The sequence below is a fragment of the Piliocolobus tephrosceles genome, chromosome 16 (assembly GCF_002776525.5).
Source record: "Piliocolobus tephrosceles isolate RC106 chromosome 16, ASM277652v3, whole genome shotgun sequence".
NCBI classification, from domain to species: Eukaryota; Metazoa; Chordata; class Mammalia; order Primates; family Cercopithecidae; genus Piliocolobus; species Piliocolobus tephrosceles.
Genome location: NC_045449.1, coordinates 70,221,132 through 70,239,207, shown reverse-complemented (window position 1 = coordinate 70,239,207; position 18,076 = coordinate 70,221,132). Strand labels below are relative to the sequence as shown.

General features: G+C 59.0%; 2 protein-coding genes across 7 annotated transcripts in view; one reads left to right on the top strand and one right to left on the bottom strand.

Annotated features, from left to right (window-relative positions):
- RHBDF2 (rhomboid 5 homolog 2) overlaps positions 1–8,821 on the top strand; it is a 29,546-nt gene extending 20,725 nt beyond the window's left edge. For 3 of the 5 annotated variants that reach the window (XM_023211734.2, XM_023211735.1, XM_023211736.2), the window contains 16 exons: positions 180–301; positions 758–953; positions 1,025–1,228; positions 2,248–2,376; positions 2,744–2,862; positions 2,992–3,186; positions 4,569–4,680; positions 4,912–4,986; positions 5,187–5,348; positions 5,587–5,696; positions 5,827–5,890; positions 5,990–6,084; positions 6,405–6,480; positions 6,627–6,727; positions 6,893–7,046; positions 7,665–8,818. In XM_023211734.2, the coding sequence (XP_023067502.1) occupies positions 180–301; positions 758–953; positions 1,025–1,228; positions 2,248–2,376; positions 2,744–2,862; positions 2,992–3,186; positions 4,569–4,680; positions 4,912–4,986; positions 5,187–5,348; positions 5,587–5,696; positions 5,827–5,890; positions 5,990–6,084; positions 6,405–6,480; positions 6,627–6,727; positions 6,893–7,046; positions 7,665–8,084 (2,334 nt within the window). In that variant the 3' untranslated portion in view covers positions 8,085–8,818. Of the gene's footprint in view, positions 1–179; positions 302–757; positions 954–1,024; positions 1,229–2,247; positions 2,377–2,743; positions 2,863–2,991; positions 3,187–4,568; positions 4,681–4,911; positions 4,987–5,186; positions 5,349–5,586; positions 5,697–5,826; positions 5,891–5,989; positions 6,085–6,404; positions 6,481–6,573; positions 6,728–6,892; positions 7,047–7,664 lie in introns of all 5 variants that reach the window. The other 2 variants (XR_002731546.1, XM_031934251.1) reach the window with 2 other exon arrangements.
- A 772-nt stretch (positions 8,822–9,593) lies between these two features.
- Positions 9,594–18,076, bottom strand: part of AANAT (aralkylamine N-acetyltransferase) — a 9,542-nt gene continuing 1,059 nt past the window's right edge. The window contains exons 2-4 of one of the 2 annotated variants that reach the window (XM_023211738.1): positions 10,793–11,021; positions 10,375–10,529; positions 9,594–10,037 (exon numbers count right to left, since the gene is read on the bottom strand). In XM_023211738.1, coding sequence (XP_023067506.1) covers positions 9,732–10,037; positions 10,375–10,529; positions 10,793–11,021 — 690 coding nt within the window. In that variant the 3' untranslated portion in view covers positions 9,594–9,731. Of the gene's footprint in view, positions 10,038–10,374; positions 10,530–10,792; positions 11,161–18,076 lie in introns of those variants that run through there. The other variant, XM_023211737.1, reaches the window with a different exon arrangement.

The following is an 18,076-nucleotide window of genomic DNA, read 5'->3' as shown; positions in this document are numbered from 1 at the left end:
CACACACACATATATACACACACACACATACATTTATATATATTTCCAAATGAAAGATTGGGGCATAAATCAGGGTTGAGGTGTGTTCTCAGGGTTTTCAGAATGGGAGGCTAAAGAAAAGCCAGCCCAGGACCTGGGCTGCACACACCACCACCTGCCCTCCCTCCTTCCTCCCCAAGAGGAAGAACCCAGCCTACTTGAAGAGCGTCAGCCTCCAGGAGCCACGCAGCCGATGGCAGGAGAGCTCAGAGAAGCGCCCCGGCTTTCGCCGCCAGGCCTCGCTGTCCCAGAGCATCCGCAAGTGAGCCCCCCTACACCCAAGCCCAGCACCCCCCACCCAGTGACCTATGGATTCTTGATGCCTGGACGTTATTGGGCCTGGTCCCTGCATCCCCTCTCTGGAAGGAGGAGGCGGGCATTAATGAGCAATGTCTCCCTGCGACCTAATATCATGGTATAGATGGGGAAACGGGTATGTGCCTTGTGGAATGTCACGGTGTGGAGGCTGGGGGCTTCGAGGAGCTGGGTGGATCAGTGTGGAGGTGCCTGGGGCCCTAGCCTGGCTCCTCATGCTCCACTCATCCCCTGCTTCTACTCTTCTGGTCACTGGGCTCCAGCCAGGGGCCTCACAGGCAGATGTGCCCCCCCCAACTCCCTGCAGGCATGCGAGCACACACGTGCCATCACCCCTTCTGCACACTCACATGCACAGGCTCAGACAGGCGCATGCCCACCTGTCCCTTGTGTGCTTCCGCAGGGGCGCAGCCCAGTGGTTTGGAGTCAGTGGCGACTGGGAGGGGCAGCGGCAGCAGTGGCAGCGCCGTAGCCTGCACCACTGCAGCGTGCGCTACGGCCGCCTAAAGGCCTCGTGCCAGCGTGACCTGGAGCTCCCCAGCCAGGAGGCACCGTCTTTCCAAGGCACCGAGTCCCCAAAGCCCTGCAAGATGCCCAAGGTGGGATCCATGGGAAAGGGGGCAGGGGTGGGGACCCTAGTGGCTCTGCTCACCACCCCGCTCCCTTCCAGATTGTGGATCCGCTGGCCCGCGGCCGGGCCTTCCGCCACCCGGAGGAGATGGACAGGCCCCACGCCCCGCACCCGCCACTGACCCCCGGAGTCCTGTCCCTCACCTCCTTCACCAGCGTTCGCTCTGGCTACTCCCACCTGCCGCGCCGCAAGAGAATGTCAGTGGCCCACATGAGCTTTCAAGCTGCTGCTGCCCTCCTCAAGGTGCAGGGCTCCCTGCAGGGCCCCCACCTCTGCCCAGCCTCCCTCCCTTGCCCCTCCCTTCCACTCCTCATAGTAGCATCCCCTAAAGCTCACCTGGCCATCTGCCTTCGGTGCCAAGGACAGTGGATGTGCTGGGATCCCTGGGCAAAGAGGGACCTCGAAGCCTAGCACCCAGGCATCCATCCTTCTGTCTTAAATCTCGGGTGACCCCCTGCCAAGTTTTGGAACCTGGTCTCTGTGCTGACTCTTAAGCTGGGGAGGTGGAAAGGGAGATATGCACCGGCTCCTCACCCACCCGGGTTTTCCGAGTCCCTGTTATGTGCCGGGCACTGGGTGCAGAGCCATCGCCATCCTGGCTGAGCTCGCAGCCCAGGGTGAGAGGGTCACCATTCAGAGTGGTCAGTTTAGGAGAGCGGCTGGTATCAGGGAAGACACTGAATTAAGCCCAGAAAAAAACAAAGAGATGTTCACTAGGTGAGGAAGGGAACAGAATTCTCAGCAGAGGGAATGGCCTGTGCAAGGGCCAAGAGCCCAGAGGAAGCGCAGTGTTTTGAGGGAGCAGCAGGCGGTTTGATGCGGTTTTAGTGAGGGGTGGTTAAGGGAGCTGTGGCAGGAGATGGGGTCAGAAAGGTGGGCAGGGGCCTGGTATTCCATGCCAAGAAACAGGACAGGGAGACCTGGCCCAAGCCTCGGGAGTGAGGGTATAGAATGTGGGTTGCTTGGAGTGTTAGGGTACCAGCAGCCCAAGGCAGAGGGGCAGCAGGGACCAAGGGAAAGGTGACTCCAAACTGTGCCAAGAGTGGTGTGCCAGCGGAAGCTGGTGCCTCATTTCCTGGTCTTCCAGTCTCAGGAGCTCCTTTTGCCCGTTCAGCTTGCAGAACCTCCATGCTTTGGGCAGGATCCCTCCTCCCAAGGTGCTGCCCGCAGGCGGATGGGCTTGATGATTCCTTCGGTGTTGGGGCTGGGGGCCCAGGTGGCCAGGCTCTGGTCCTGATGGCTGTGCTTCTGCCCGTGCACAGGGGCGCTCGGTGCTGGATGCCACCGGACAGCGGTGCCGGGTGATTAAGCGCAGCTTTGCCTTCCCGAGCTTCCTGGAGGAGGATGCGGTCGATGGGGCAGACACGTTTGACTCCTCGTTTTTTAGTAAGGCAAGCATGGGGTGTGGGCCCTCGGGGACAGCAGCGGTGGGGTGGGGTGGCCTGGGAGCTGGGTGAGGTGACTTTGGCCTTGATCATGTTCAGGAACCCCTGAGCGACCCAGAGGCCCCCTGGTGGGATGTGGCATGGTCCTGTGTGAAGCTGCTGGGCCCCCGTCTTTCTGTTGGGTAGGGTGAAGACCTGCGGTGGGGCACAGTGCCACCCGGGAAAGTCACCACTGGGGCTGACGGGCACGTGGCTTCCTGCTTCATTGTGAAGAGCCTGTGGGTTCAGCCGTGTCCTGCCCTTGAATTGAGGTGCTGGGAGGCAGTGTGTGGGACAGACTCCTTACACTGTATTTTCATGTCCCCCACCCCAGGAAGAAATGAGCTCCATGCCCGATGATGTCTTTGAGTCCCCCCCACTCTCTGCCAGCTACTTCCGAGGGATCCCACACTCAGCCTCCCCCGTCTCCCCCGATGGGGTGCAAATCCCTCTGTGAGTGCTGGGCAGAGTCCCTCCTCCAGGCCAGCCACCAGCCTGGCCCCCAAGCCCCTTCTGAGCCACCCTGGTGGGGTCTGGGAGTGTTTTGGTGGGTATCAGGCTGAAAGCCACCATCCCCACCAGGAAGGAGTGTGGCCGAGCCCCAGTCCCTGGGCCCCGGCGCGGGAAGCGCATCGCCTCCAAGGTGAAGCACTTTGCCTTTGATCGGAAGAAGCGGCACTACGGCCTGGGCGTGGTGGGCAACTGGCTGAACCGCAGCTACCGCCGCAGCATCAGCAGCACCGTACAGCGGCAGCTGGAGAGCTTCGACAGCCACCGGTGAGGCGGCGCCCTGGAGTCTACAGGAGGGCCTGGAAGCTTCCAAATTCCTCTGGGCCCTCCTGAAGCGCTCCCTTACTCATTCAGCAGGTGTTTCATGAGTACCTCCTGCGGGTCAGGAGTGTAGCGACAAGCTCAAAGGCGCACCCTGTCCTAAGGGTTGTGCACATAACCTGGGAAGGGCCTGGGGTGCTTGCTGCTTCTCCTCCACCCCGTGCTTTCTGAGCCTGTGTCCTCAGCCTTGCTCCCTAACAGCAGTCAGTCAACAAATGTTCATTGAGTGTCGCTGCCTGCAGGCCCTGAAATGGAGCCCCCAGAGGGTGCAGCGGGGAGGGCAGGGTGAGTCAGAGGCCAGTTAGAAGCTGGGGCCGGGGCTGGGCGCCGTGGCTCACACTTGTAATTATTAGCACTTTGGGAGGCTGAGTCAAGAGGATTGCTTGAGCCTAGGAGGTTGAGACCAACCTGGGCAACATGGTGAGACCCTACCTCTACTTTAAAAGAAGAAGCTGGGGCTGGGAGGGAGGGGACTCTGGGAGAGGCTGTGCAGAGCCCTTGAGGAAGAACAGGGCATCTGATTCGCAGCAGCCCAATAAACACTGGGCCCAAATTAGAAAATAACAAGCAGGCAGGGTGTAGTGGCTCATGCCTGTAATCCCAGCACTTTGGGAGGCCTAGGTGGGCAGATCACCTGAGGTCAGGAGTTCGAGACCAACCTGGCCCACACAGTGAAACCCGGTCTCTACTAAAAAGACAAAAAAAAGTTAGCCGGGTATGGTGGGAGCCTGTAATCCCAGCTACTCGGGAGGCTGAGGCAGGAGAATCGCTTGAACCCAGGAGGCGGAGCTTGCAGTGAGCCGAGATCACGCCACCGCACTCCAGCCTGGGTGACAGAGGGAGACTCCATCTTTCTCTCTCTCTCTCTCTGTCTATCTATGTATATGTATATAAAATAACAAGCAATGAAAGGTGTGGTGGGTGTCCCGGAGGACAGAGAGGGAGAGTGAACAGCTGGTGGGGAGGGGGTGCGGTCAGGACAAACTGGTGTCATGTGGAAAGGCCCTGGGGCTGCAAGGGCAAAGTGCATCCCAGGAAATGCAGACAAAGAGACCAGAGAGGTGGTCGGGCAGGCAAAGCTTTGCAGCCAGCAAGAGGGGGTGATTTTGGAATTTGTCTCAAGGCCAGTGGAAAGCTATCAAAGGGTGTTAAGCCAGGAGAGAGATGCCTGGAGGCTCATCTTAAAAGTTGCTCTGGTTTGAGATGAGTTGACAGGGCAGAGCAGGGAGCCCAGGCGAGCCATGCGACTGGGCCAGGGTGGCCCCGTGGCCGGGACTGGGGGTTGGAATAGGAGCTCGGCTTGGCTGACCTGAGGCCTCTCTGCACAGGCCCTACTTCACCTACTGGCTGACCTTCGTCCATGTCATCATCACGCTGCTGGTGATTTGCACGTATGGCATCGCACCCGTGGGCTTTGCCCAGCATGTCACCACCCAGCTGGTGAGTCGGGTCGGGCTCCATGCTGGGGATCCCAGCCTCCCCCAGGAGGCTTCAGCATCGTGGGTACCTAATCCCTCCCACCGCAACAATCTGGCCCCAGCAGGGCGGTGCTCAGGCTCGCCATAGCCTGGCCCCTTCCTGGAGGCTCTTCCCTGTGGACAGCTGCCCGCAGCCCCCCATGCCCAGGGCTCACACTGTTCTGAGGCCTCCTCTGCACTACCTCCGTGACAGGTGCTGCGGAACAAAGGTGTGTACGAGAGCGTGAAGTACATCCAGCAGGAGAACTTCTGGATCGGCCCCAGCTCGGTGAGGGCCCAGGCTGGGGGACATCATCTGAGCCAGGAGTCCCTGTGCCCTGTCACCCCCAGCTGGGCAGGTGGGCTCCTCACCCACCCGCAGGCCCCTCATCAAGGGGAGACTCTGCGGGACAGAGGTGGAGTGATGGGCCCCTCCCAGCTCTGGGGCTCAAACTCCCTCTCTCCTTCCCCTCCCTTTCCCTTCTCCAGATTGACCTGATCCACCTGGGGGCCAAGTTCTCGCCTTGCATCCGGAAGGACCGGCAGATCGAGCAGCTGGTGCTGCGGGAGCGAGACCTGGAGCGGGACTCGGGCTGCTGCGTCCAGAACGACCACTCGGGCTGCATCCAGACCCAGCGGAAGGACTGCTCGGTGGGGGCAGGCCCTCCCTCCCTCCCCGGCCAGACCCTGGTCCCAGACTAACTCCACTTGCCCTGGCCTGGTGGACGGGCCCTTCAAGGGCCACGTTCCCTCCTTCCCGCCCCATCCTTCCCAGAGTTCCCCAGATGAGACTGAGCCCTGGGGAGATGGGAAAAGCCTCTGTCCTTGCCCACTCCAGTGGGGGTGACCTGGCCCCGGCATGACCGACCAGTCCTCTTCCGCCCTCCAGGAGACTTTGGCCACTTTTGTCAAGTGGCAGGATGACACTGGGCCCCCCATGGACAAGTCTGATCTGGGCCAGAAGCGGACTTCGGGGGCTGTCTGCCACCAGGACCCCAGGTAGGGCCTGGAGCCTCTGCTGGGCCTAAGGGTCAGGCATAGCCAAGCCGTCTGAGCCACCCACAGGGAGGTGAGTAGGTGGACATGGCAGGCCGGGTGTGCCATAGCCCAATCTGAACCCTGTCTCCAGGACCTGCGAGGAGCCAGCCTCCAGCGGTGCCCACATCTGGCCCGATGACATCACTAAGTGGCCGGTGAGTGAGTGTCCCCGGCGGGGAGTGGTCTGGGAAGGTCAGGGACGGGGGACCTGCCTGCTGCACAGCCCACTCCCATGCCTGTGCCCCTCCTGGCAGATCTGCACAGAGCAGGCCAGGAGTAACCACACAGGCTTCCTGCACATGGACTGCGAGATCAAGGGCCGCCCCTGCTGCATTGGCACCAAGGGCAGGTGAGCGACCTGGGCCCTGGCCTCAGCCATCCCACTGCCCCCTGAGCTGCGGCTTCCTGTGGGCTCTCTGCTCCTCCACCCTCACCACCTACAGCTGCTGGGCTGATGCCCTCCGATAACTGTCCTTCCCTCCCCTGCTCTGGGGCTACCCATGGTGCGAGCTGGAGGAAGGAAGCTTGCTCCAGAATGGAAGGCTCTGGAAGGGGCATCCCCCTTCCTGCCAGCGATGCCTGCTGTAGCCAGGTGCTGGACTCTGGGCGAGGTGGGCAGCAGTTATTCGGCACCCTGATGTCCCATCTTGCCTCACCACCCCACCCCAGCTGTGAGATCACCACCCGGGAGTACTGTGAGTTCATGCACGGCTATTTCCATGAAGAAGCAACGCTCTGCTCCCAGGTGAGGCGAGGCAGGCCTGGGGTAGTGGAGAAGAGAACGGCGGGCATGGAAGCCTGCTGGGGCTGGGGCTCACACACTCCCTCCCATGTCGAGGCCTCAGACTCAGCCTGCTTCTGGAGCGCTGAGCACCATACGCCCACCTCCAGGTGCACTGCTTGGACAAGGTGTGTGGGCTGCTGCCCTTCCTCAATCCTGAGGTCCCAGATCAGTTCTACAGGCTCTGGCTGTCTCTCTTCCTACACGCTGGGTAAGCGGTTCCTCACTTCCCCCGACCCCGACCCCTGTGATGGCTGCCCAGCCGGACCCCTGGGGAAAGTTTCCTGGGCCAGGGCATGGCCGGCCCGACCCGCCGAAGCCTACTGCTTCTGAAGTGCCTGGCTGAAGGCCGCTACCTGGTATGTCCCTCCCCCAGCATGGTGCACTGCCTCGTGTCTGTGGTCTTTCAAATGACCATCCTGAGGGACCTGGAGAAGCTGGCCGGCTGGCACCGTATCGCCATCATCTTCATCCTCAGCGGCATCACAGGCAACCTCGCCAGCGCCATCTTCCTCCCATACCGGGCAGAGGTAAGGATGTGGAGGACGGGACCCCTTCTGCACACAGGGGGCCAGCCCTGCTGCTTCTGTTCCACCCACCTGGGATCTGCCAGAGGGACACGGGGCCCCTCCTGTGCTGGGCTCCACAGCGGATGGACAGCTAAGCTGGGGGCTTACTGGCTGGTCTCTTAATCCCAGCAAGAGGGAAGAGTGATGCTCTTGAGTCACCCTGTCCCTCTGCCACCTCATTTGTCTTCATTACCGTGCCCACTGCCTGACAGTATGCTAGGTATCTAGGTCGAGTGGTAGGAAATGGCCTCGTGTGCCGTCAGCAGTCTGATCAGTTCCACCTGACTGATCTAGCTTGTTCAGTGTCCGTCCTCTCCCCACCGTGTGCGGCCTGGAACAGGCTTGTCTGTCTTGCTTACTCCTGTGGACCCACACCAGGCACGTACGCAGCAGGCACTCAGTGTTTGCTGAAAGAATGGGTGGAGCAGGCCCAGCTTTGGTCCAGCAGCTCCAGCCGACCCCCCGCCCCTCAGCCTTGCCTGCCAGGGAGGAGCTGATGGATGGGGTGACCCAGGGTGCAGGTCCGGCCCAGGCCGCCCACCCGATGCCTGAAGCCGTGTCTCCCCTGCCCCACCCCAGGTGGGCCCGGCCGGCTCACAGTTCGGCCTCCTCGCCTGCCTCTTCGTGGAGCTGTTCCAGAGCTGGCCGCTGCTGGAGAGGCCCTGGAAGGCCTTCCTCAACCTCTCGGCCATTGTGCTCTTCCTGTTCATCTGTGGCCTCCTGCCCTGGATCGACAACATTGCCCACATCTTCGGCTTCCTCAGTGGCCTGCTGCTGGCCTTTGCCTTCCTGCCCTACATCACCTTTGGCACCAGCGACAAGTACCGCAAGCGGGCACTCATCCTGGTGTCGCTGCTGGCCTTCGCCGGCCTCTTCGCCGCCCTCGTGCTCTGGCTGTACATCTACCCCATTAACTGGCCCTGGATCGAGCACCTCACCTGCTTCCCCTTCACCAGCCGCTTCTGTGAGAAGTACGAGCTGGACCAGGTGCTGCACTGACCGCTGGGCCACACGCTGCCCCTCAGCACTGCTGGCACAGAGTCTGCCTGCGAGGGCTGCCCTCTGCAGAGCGCCCTGCGTGCCAGAGAGCCAGAGACCCAAGACAGTGCCCGGGCTCTGGACCCGGGTCCCCCCCTGCCGGGGGAGGCTGACTTCACATGAGATGGTTGATTAAGGCGGGATTTTTCGGGGGCGTGAGGCCTGTGTGATCCTGGCCTAAGCTCGGGCACACCCAAGGCACCTGCCTCTCTGAGCCTTGGGTTCCAGGTCCCAACATCCCGTTCCCTGCTGAGACCATCTCCTGGGGCAGGGTCCTTTTCTTCCCAGGGTCCTCAGCGCTGTCTCTGCTGGTGCCTTCTCCCCCACTACTACTGGAGTGTGCCCTCGCTGGGGACGTGGCTGTGCCCTCAGTTGCCCCAAGGGCTGGGTGCCCACCATGCCCCTTCCTGTTTCTCCTCCTACCTCTGCCCTGTGAGCCCATCCAAAGGCTCTCAGATGGGACAGTGTGGGAAAGGCTTTGGCCGTGGTCTGGGGGCAGAGAACAAGCGAGGAGACACAAGCAGACCTCAGGTAGAATGAGACTGGGCGGAGCCACCCTCGGGCCTGCTCCCAGGGGGTGCTCGAGGAGCATCAGGCCCGTTTTTTACCAGTTTATATCATGGTCTTCATTTTTAAAAGTAACGCTAACTTTGTACGGATGATGTCTCATGGATTAAATAATATTCTTTATGGCAGTATTGTCTTCAACGGAGACCTCAGGTCGCATGAAACTAAGATTTGGGGGTGAGAGATCAGCCGTCAGCAGCTCAGAGACGGTGGTTTGGCCCAGTGGACAGCAGAAAACGTGTGGAGCATCTTGGGGATTTAGTTGGGCCAGAAAGCAGACTGGGGTCACGTGGGAGACCCCGGGGTCCACTTGGGACGGCTGGGTTGAATCCTTAGGCCCCTGGGGTTCCCACTCCCACCTGCTCTGCCTTGGCTCCAGGGCAGGGAGGGGGCTGCCTGGGCCCAGGGTGGCCTGCCCTGATGGGGATGGCGCTGAGGAGAAGGCACAGCACTTGTCCTGTTACCCCACCTGGGGACGAGTCCACTCCCTGTACCGGTGCCTCACCCACCACGCTGAGGAGCGGCATGGGGTATGCCCACTTGATTACCATGGGCAGAGGGCCCTGCACCAGCTTCCCTGCCCCAAGCTGCTTCCACAGCACAGGCCTCCTGCCTCTGCCCCATCCTGCTCCCCACTATCCCCCATTCCAGTGGCTAAGGGTGAGAAGGGGCATCCACAAGGCTGGGGAGAATAAGGACCCCCCTTGAGCAATGGGCTCCTGTCAGGATGCTGCCTTGGTGCCTTTGCCCACCTGCCAGGAGGAGGAAAGGAGCCAGGGAACCCACAGCACCTCCCATTGTCCCTGCTTACCAACCCAGCCCATTCTCAGGTACAGAGTTCAGAACACAGGAGGTCCAGAGGCCTCGTGGGAACAGACAGGACACACCACTCCAGCTCGGACTGTGAGAAGCCACCCCATCTCCTCTTTATTTAGCCCTGCTCTCTCCACTCTCTGGAAATGGCTGTCTCCATGCTCAGCTGAACTAAGGAGCCCAGGGCAGAGACGGGGATCACGTTGGCAGCCAGGTGGGCAGCCCAGTTCAGCAGCCGCTGTTCCTGCGCAGGAAGGGGTGGCCCTGCAGGGAGCAGTGGAGCTCGGTGAAGGTGAGGGAGCTCACGGTGATGGCGCAGGGGCCCACGGCGTGGAAGCCAAACCTCTCATAGAAGGGCACCAGCGCATCCTCGCACATAAGCACGGCCCGGTGCACGGCTGGCTGGCTGCCCAGGTGGTGCAGGTAGCGCCACAGCAGGATGGGGCCCCTGCCCTGCTGCCGGAAGGCGCAGTGCACGGCCAGCACGTGCAGGTGGGCTATGTGGCCCCCAGGCTTGTGCATCGTCAGTGACTCCTGGAGGCGAGCAAGGGATGAGAACCCAGGTCACTTCTGCTGATGCGTGCTCCCCCCCAACCACCGACCCAGGCAGGGAGCAGGTGTCCCCTGGGTGCCTGTGGTCAGAGCTCCCGCCCCAGCCAAGGAGGGCCCCAAATTGGGAGCCATACCCCCATCCCCATAGAGAAAACTTGAAAACCCAGAACGTCTTGCCCTGGGAGGGGCCTGTGGCCTATATGCATCTCTCCAATTCTGGAGGAAGAAATCCCAGCCCCTGGGCTCCCCTCCCCGCCATCTGGCTGACCTCTGTCTTCAGAGGCCTCCCTGGAGCTGGGCGTCACAGCCCCGTCCTCACCTGCATGAGTCTCTCCTTGTCCCAGAGTGAGCCGATGATGAAGGCCACAAGGCAGCCCTCCTCGAACCAGCCCAGGGACAGCTCTGGACACAGGGTCAGGAAGTGCCGGATCTCATCCAGGTATAGGGGGCAGACGCCCAAGACGGAGATGAAGGCTGTGGCAGGAGGCTCAGGTGGGCAACTGGTAGTCGCTGTGCCTCACTTCCACTGTCTGCTGCACCCCGAGTGTCTACTCAAATGCCCCATTCCCCCCAGGAAAATGGGGTTTAGGGCTGCTGTTTCCTCCACTTTCTTGAGCGCACACATGGGCTGATACTCTGGGACCCAGCCTCCAAGACAGGAGACTCAAGGGTCTCCTCCCCACAGGATAACTGGACCAGAGTGGAGCTTCCCTCTGACCCTGTGCGGGGTCACTCACCTTCACGCTCGATCTCAAAGGCGCTGACAGCGTCCTCCGGGGTGAGGCAGCGAAACTCGCTGGCCGGGAGTGTGTGACGCCGTTGACCGCTCGGGATCCCAGGTGGCAGACGCGGGGCCTCAGGTTTTGGGGGATGGGTGCTCTGCGTGGACATCCTGGCCACTGGTGCCTCCCTGGGGCTCCCCACCTTTGGAAGTGGCCTCCTAAGCCAAGGAGGGCCTCCCAGCACCTGTTGGAGAACAGCAAGGGGCAGGGGTCTGATCCTCATCTCCAGGGAGTCTGGCCCCATACTGTGCATCTGGCCTCTTTTGTAGCCGGAACTGGGGTGGAGCCAGCCCCCCAAAGCAATGGGCATATTCCCTGGGTACCTGGTCTTCAAGGCTGTTACCAGGCACTACAAACGTTGGCACTGTCGCCCCACCTTTCCCTCGCAGCCAGAAGGATCCCTGGAGGTTTGTCCCCTTGCAGACCTGCAGACACTGGTCTCAGGGTGCCTTCTGGGTGCTTCTGAGCCCCAGAGATGGTGGCAGGGATGGGCAGGGCTCAGTGGAGCCTGGGGCACTCCAACCCTGCTGCCCACAGCAGGGAGGCAGGACTCCTGACCCTCCACTGACCACATGTAATGCAACTGTGCAGTGGATGGGCACCCGGGTCCCCCACCCCACCGTTCATGTGGTTTATCTTACCTCCCCAGAGGGAGGCTTCTGGTTCTTTGGGTGCAAGATCCTGTGGCGGAGAGCTTTTTAGGTAATCTCAGCCCTTGGTCCTAGAGAAAAAGCCCCTTAATCAAAGTGGGCCCTTAGGGAGCCTCTATTTCTATCCAGATGGCCTCAGACTGGGCCACACACATGCAGGATTTGTGGTGGGGGGTGGGGAGGTTAGAGGGAGCCGGGGGCTACAGAGGGCCTGGGGGATAGGGAGGATCAGGCAAGGAGGATGCATAGGATACCCCCTGCCCCACACGTCCAGCTCATCGGGCATGCCTCTCTGGGCACTCTTGTCTCCCAAGACACCCTGCAGATTTGCAGTTCTTAGAGGAGGCCATCCCTCCCTCCACCTTCCAAGACACTTAATAAACTCCATGACTTCCATGTTTCCCTCCATGTCTAGAAGCTCCAAGCAGGGAAGCTCCTGTTCCTGAAGGCGGAGAGTCAGGAGCTGGGGTCCCACCTACCTGGGCTGTGGAGAGGGCACCGTGTTCCCTCCACAAAGCCAGTGGCCCTGGGGACCTGTCCACGGGCACAGGAACCAGGAAAATCCAGGACTCCTGGCTGCAAGGCTGTAGTAGCAGATGTTACCAGGGCAGCCTGTGGTGCTGTTCTCAGAGGTTTCTAATCCCCCCACCCCACCTCTCAAGCTATCCCAGGCAGGATGACGCCAGCAGGGCTCTGGCAGCCTCTGCCCCTGCCTTGCTGAAGGGAAACGTCAGCTCTGGTGCCCTGGGCACAGAAGGGATTACCAGAGGCTGACTGAGGCCCCAGGGTTTGGGGAAGAGAGCATGGGGCTTAGCCTCAGGGGTCCAGCTCTAATTCCTGCTCTGTCACCGACTGGCTGGGCACCAGCGATTTCCCCCTCTGTCCCTTGGCGTCTTGGACAAGCCCACCTCTTATGTGGGAGGGGGTGGGAATTCAAGCTACCAATTTGTGCACTTTAAGTATGTTCTACTTCAAGTTTACTTAAATATTCAGGAGGTTGCTCTACCAAACATCTCAACTACAAAGCTCTCTGACTGCCATTGACCTTGGTTCCACCCATTCCCATGGCTGCCCGGGCCTTGGCACCTGGTGCTGGCGTTCCCTCGGGATGCAGGCCCCTCTCCCAGTCAGCCCTGACTACCCCCTGCCCTCCAGCTCACACCCCATCCTGCGCCCCTCAGCTTTTCTCTCACCGGCACCTGCCCAACCCCCCAGGCCCCTGCCGTGCCAGTGCCTGCCTCTGCGCCCCATCCGGCAGTGCAGATCCCCTGTCCATCTCAGGCTCCCGGGGGTCCTGGAGGTTGCGTCTCACAGGTGCACTCTTTTGACCCCCCACAGAGGAAGCTTTCGCTCCTACCCACAGTTTGGGACAGACCTCTGAGGGTCGTTCCTGTCCTGGCAGCCTGTGAGCGCCACTGCTTATAGCACTTGCCACGTGCTGGGCCCTGGATACGTGTCTCCTTTAATCCACACGGAAGCCCGGCCAAATGAGTATTAACCTTATGTTATAGAGAAGGAAACCGAGGCACAGACAGGTTCAGTAACCTGCTCAGAGCCATCCAACAAGTGAAGTGGGAGGGGCAAAACCTCCTGACATGCACAGCCACTGCTGCGCTGGTGGGACTCACTGCATCTCACAGTGAGACTCCTGGTTCCTGTCTTCATGATTCTCCTGCTGGTTTTCAGTGTCCTCACAGGTGCACTCTTTCAAACCCCCGCAGAGGAAGCTCCTGTTCTAACCACACGGTTTGGGACACAGCCCCTGACCGTGGAGTGACCCCATCCCAATGTCCCCGCCCACCCACCACCTGCACTCCCGTCTCTGGGTCGGTCCCCTTCTCCCGGGGCCCTTCTTGGCTCTCTGAGGCCCACCTGCCTGCTAGAAGGGACCCTCGACAGACCACTCAGGACCGACCAGAGATCTCCTTGGGCTCGGTTTGGCAGGGTGATCATGTCCAGGACCTCAGCTGGGCATCCCCACCTTCAATCCAGGGTTCCCCAAAAGGCCTCTTCTCTCCCTTCATAGACTCTGTGGCTCCATGGCACCCCCTGGTGGCCAATCCTAATCACAGCCACTTGGCAATGCCTGAGAAGAGCCTGCTGTTCAATCGGCCTCTCTCTTTGGTGACTTCCACATGGCCCTGTTCTTTCTGGACAACACCCTAGAGGTCTAGAACCTCAGGGAACAGGATGAGGCAGTAAGCCAGGCATAGTGCTCACCCCTGTAATCCCAGCACTTTGGGAGACAGAGGTGGGAGGATGGCTTCAGCCAGAGAGGTCAAGGCTGCAGTGAGCCAAGACTGCGCCACTGCACTCCAGCCTGGGCAACAGAGCGAGACCCTGTCTCAGAAAAATACAAATAAATTTTTTTAAAGATGAGGCGGTATGTTAAACATGGTGAAACCGGGAAGTTCAAACCCTTGTGGGACAGGAGAGGAGACAGAAGGGGAGGGCAGGGGGATCGCTGGGACCTTTGTCCTGGTCAACAGGAAGAAAACCACAGGCCACCACCAATAAGAAGGAAAATTAAGAGGGTGGGGCCCACAGGGCGATGGGTACAGACAGAGATCCCTGGGCCTGGGCACAGTGGCTCACACCTGTAATCCCAGCACTTTGGGAGGCCAAGGCAGGAGGATCGCTTGAGCCCAGGAGTTTGAGACCAGCCTAGGCAATATAGCAAGACCCCCGTCTCTACAAAAAATTTAAAAATCAGCCAAGTATGGTGGCACACACCTGTAGCCCCAACTACTTGGGAAGCTGAGGTGGGAAGATCACTTGAGCCTAGGTTATGCCACTGCACTCCAGCCAGGGTGACTGAGCAAGATGTTGTCTCGGAAAAAAAAAAAAAAATTCCTGACCTCAGGTGGGCTCTAAAAAGAAGCACCTCCAAGGTCATCCTCACACCAGGGACACAGATTGCACTGACTGTTTATCAGATGCCGAGTCTTGTCCTGCTTCTGCAGTTAGAGCGCTGGCAGTGTCTCTGGTGACTGCCTCTCAGGTGGATCTTGGGGATGGAGGAGAGAATGTGTCCTTTGGCCCCCAAGTCATACCTGTTCAGTCACTCTAGACAGCTGATAAACACCTAACCTGATGGGCAAGGCTGGGCGCGGTGGCTCACGCCTGTAATCCCAGCACTTTGGAAGGCCGAGGTGGGTGGATCACCTGAGGTCAAGAGTTCGAGACCAGCCTGGCCAATATGGTGAAACTCCGTCTCTACTGAAAATACAAAAAATTAGCCGGGTGTGGTGGTGGGTGCTTGTAATCCCAGCCACTTGGGAAGCTGAGGCAGGAGAATCGCTTGAATCAGGGAGGCGGAGGTTGCAGTGAGCCAAGATCACGCCATCGCACTCCAGCCTGGGCAACAAGAGTGAAACTGTCATCTCAAAAAAAAAAAAAAAAAAATGTAGATACAGACAGGGAGAAGATGGCATCTGTATGTTTCCCACGGGTGCTGTAACAGATGACACACAAACTGGATGACTTTAAACCACAGAAATGGCTGGACATGGTGGCTCATGCCTGTAATCCCAGCACCTTGGGAGGCTGAGGTTTTTTGTGCCCGGCCTCTCCCTCCAGCAGCAGCTCACTTGAAAGTCCTGTATCCACGACTCCCCCACCCCCACTCCCTTCCCAGTGTGTACCATGCCACCCTGCCTCACCCATGATGGCTCCCCTCAGGGGTCCCTCTGTCTCTCCGCCCAGCCTGGCCTCTTTTGGTCTCCCAGATGGTTTACACATTTCAGATGCCAGATGGGGTTCAGTTTTCTGCCAAAAGGCTCTTTGGTCCCATGAAAATCATGGTCTGTGACTGGGCTTCCACTTCGAGACTCCAGAATAGTCTTTTTTTTTTTTTTTTTTTTTTAAGACAGAGTCTTGCTCTGTGGCCCAGGCTGGAGTGCAATGGCACAATCTCGGCTCACAGCAACCTCCACTTCCCAGGTTCAAGCAATTCTCCTGCCTCAGCCTCCCAAGTAGTTGGGATTACAGGCACACACCACCACGCCTGGCTAACTTTTTGTATTTTTCCTAGAGATGGGCTTTCACCGTGTTGGTCAGGCTGGTCTCGAACTCCTGACCTCAGGTGATCCACCTGCCTCAGTCTCTCAAAGTGCTGGGATTACAGGTGTGAGCCACCGCGCCCAGGCAGGACTCCAGAATATTCTATAGCAGTTTGGAGACGGTTTGTCCAGGGCACAGAGAACTCCCAGGGGCCATGCTACCTAACTCCCACCTGCCCTGGTAGAGCCTGCCCTGGTAGAGCCTCACCTCTGACCCATCAGAGCCCCCATCCCACTCCTAATCAGATGTGGCGAGGATGATGACGACAGTTATTCAGCGGATAACTGATGTCATGGCAGTAAAAGAAGGTTCTGAGGGGATGTGTGTCACCACAGGAAAGCTGAGAACCAAGCTTTCGGGATGACCACTGTTAGCAGAGAAAGGAGTTATTAACAGGAACACAAGTGAAGTCATAAGAAGGGAAGAACCCAGGGGAGAATATCCAAGAAATGGGGCAGTTAGAGCCTGAAATGTCACAAAGAATGGAGAACAGATCTCAGATTCTGCCAACAGGGAGGCTCTGATGACCTTTAAGAATCCTTCCAGAAAAGGCCAGGCACGGCGGCTCACACCTGTAATCCCAGCACTTTGGGAGGCTGAAGTGGGTGAATAGCTTGAGGTCAGGAGTTCAATACCAGTCTGGCCAACATGGTGAAACCCCGTCTCTACTAAAAATACAAAAATTAGCTGGGTGTGGTGGTGGGTGCCTGTAATCCCAGCTACTCGGGAGGCTGAGGCAAGAGAATTGCGGGAACCTGGGAGGCAGAGGTTGCAGTGAGCCAAGATTACACTCCAACCTGGGCCACAGAGCGAGACTGTATCTCAGAAAAAAAAAAAGGAGTCCTTCCAGAAGGGAGAAATGGGTGGAGAGGCCATATGCAGAGGAGTGGCCCAAATGGTGACAATGAGAGGTGGATGGCAGAGGCCACTGAATAAAGGCACACTGACCCGTCATCATGGCCGGGGGTCGGAAAAGACCTCCCCACAGACCCCACCCCGTCCCAGGTGCCGAGCCTGCCATAGCTGCTGATGCACCCCGAGAGCCTGGTGCAGAGGCAGTGAGCATCCCGCCGGGCGCAGTGCAGAAGCCCCAGACCTGGAATCTGAGAGCTTCCAGCATGGGGACACACCCCAGCTTCACTTCCAGACTGAAGGGAGCCCATTTGGGGCAGACCAAGGAGTGGGCCCCATGGCCATGTCCCAGGGACACCTTGACGATGCCTCTGAGACCCCAGTTTTCCATGCAGAGCAGTTGAGAGGCCCAGCGTGCAGGAAGCACAGCCCTCTCTTCAGGCTCTTGTGCAACGGCTGCATTTTCTGGTGGTTTTGATGGTCACTTTCTCTCTCAATTCCTCCCCTGCACTTAAGGTCCGCCCCACAGACCTGGCACTGAGCACATCTTGCCTTTACACCTTTACCTTTCCAGCCTGAGTCCTACCACGTGGCAGGCTCCCGGGGGGATGAGAGATGGAGAGCTGTGTGCGGGAAGTTTACTGGGGAGAGGTCTCACGAGTGACCCCTGCCATGGAGCAGGGCAGACGGCTGGGCAGTGGAAGCTGAGCTGTGATGATGCAGCTGTAACCGAGGCCTTGGCTCATCCCCTGAGGAGCCTCAGACCTGGGAAACCCTTCTGGACCCACCTCTTCATCCTGCATCAACCTTGGGTGAAGCAGCTTGCTTCACTGAGGGCAGCTGCAGGAGAACCCAGCTGGGAGCCATCAGCCGTCCTGCTCACTGTGGGTAAGAGCCCTGAATCACTTTCTCCAAGCTTCCAAGTACCAGGGTGATAAATTCTGTAACAGGGAAAAGAGCTCCCACACCAACACATGTTCCTTATCCAACTTTATGCTCTGACCCCCTTGGCCCAGCCAGCATTCTCTGATTCCAGTCCCCACTCTCCTGGCTCTGGCTGGGACCTGCAGCTCCTTCAGGACAGAGCCTCCTTCCTCCCTCAGCCAACCCAGCACTTCACCAGTGGGTGAGGTTGCAATTTAGCCCTAGTTACCGGCCTAGTGCAAGAAGAGGAGGTGCAGTGTATACTCAGGGTTGGGGAGGGGATAGTACATGTCTCCTAAGAAAGAGGCATTGTCTTCAAGGAAGGAAGGGCACTAATTTCTGTCCCTGGATATCTCCCACTTCTCCCCAGGGGCCTCCTCTGTATAGCTGACTCATTAAGGTTGGGAATTCAACCTGCTCTCAGGCTCTGCCACGCTGACTTCTCTGTGTTCCTTAACTTGAGAAGGCGAGTTTCTTTACATGCTGCCAAGGAGGCCCTCTGCTTTTCCACTTTGCCTTCAAGCAGTGATTCTTCACCCTCAGCCTCTAACTGTCTTTCTCCCCTACACTGACTGCCCCAACAACCATCCAGTCCCCCAGTCCTTACACTTACTCCATCCCTGTACCTGTCAGACACCTGAGATGTTGCACCCACTGCTGATTTATTTTTTCTTTCTTTCTTTCTCGTTCCTTCCCTTCCCTTCCCTTCCTTCCTTCCTTCCTTCCTTCCTTCCTTCCTTCCTTCCTTCCT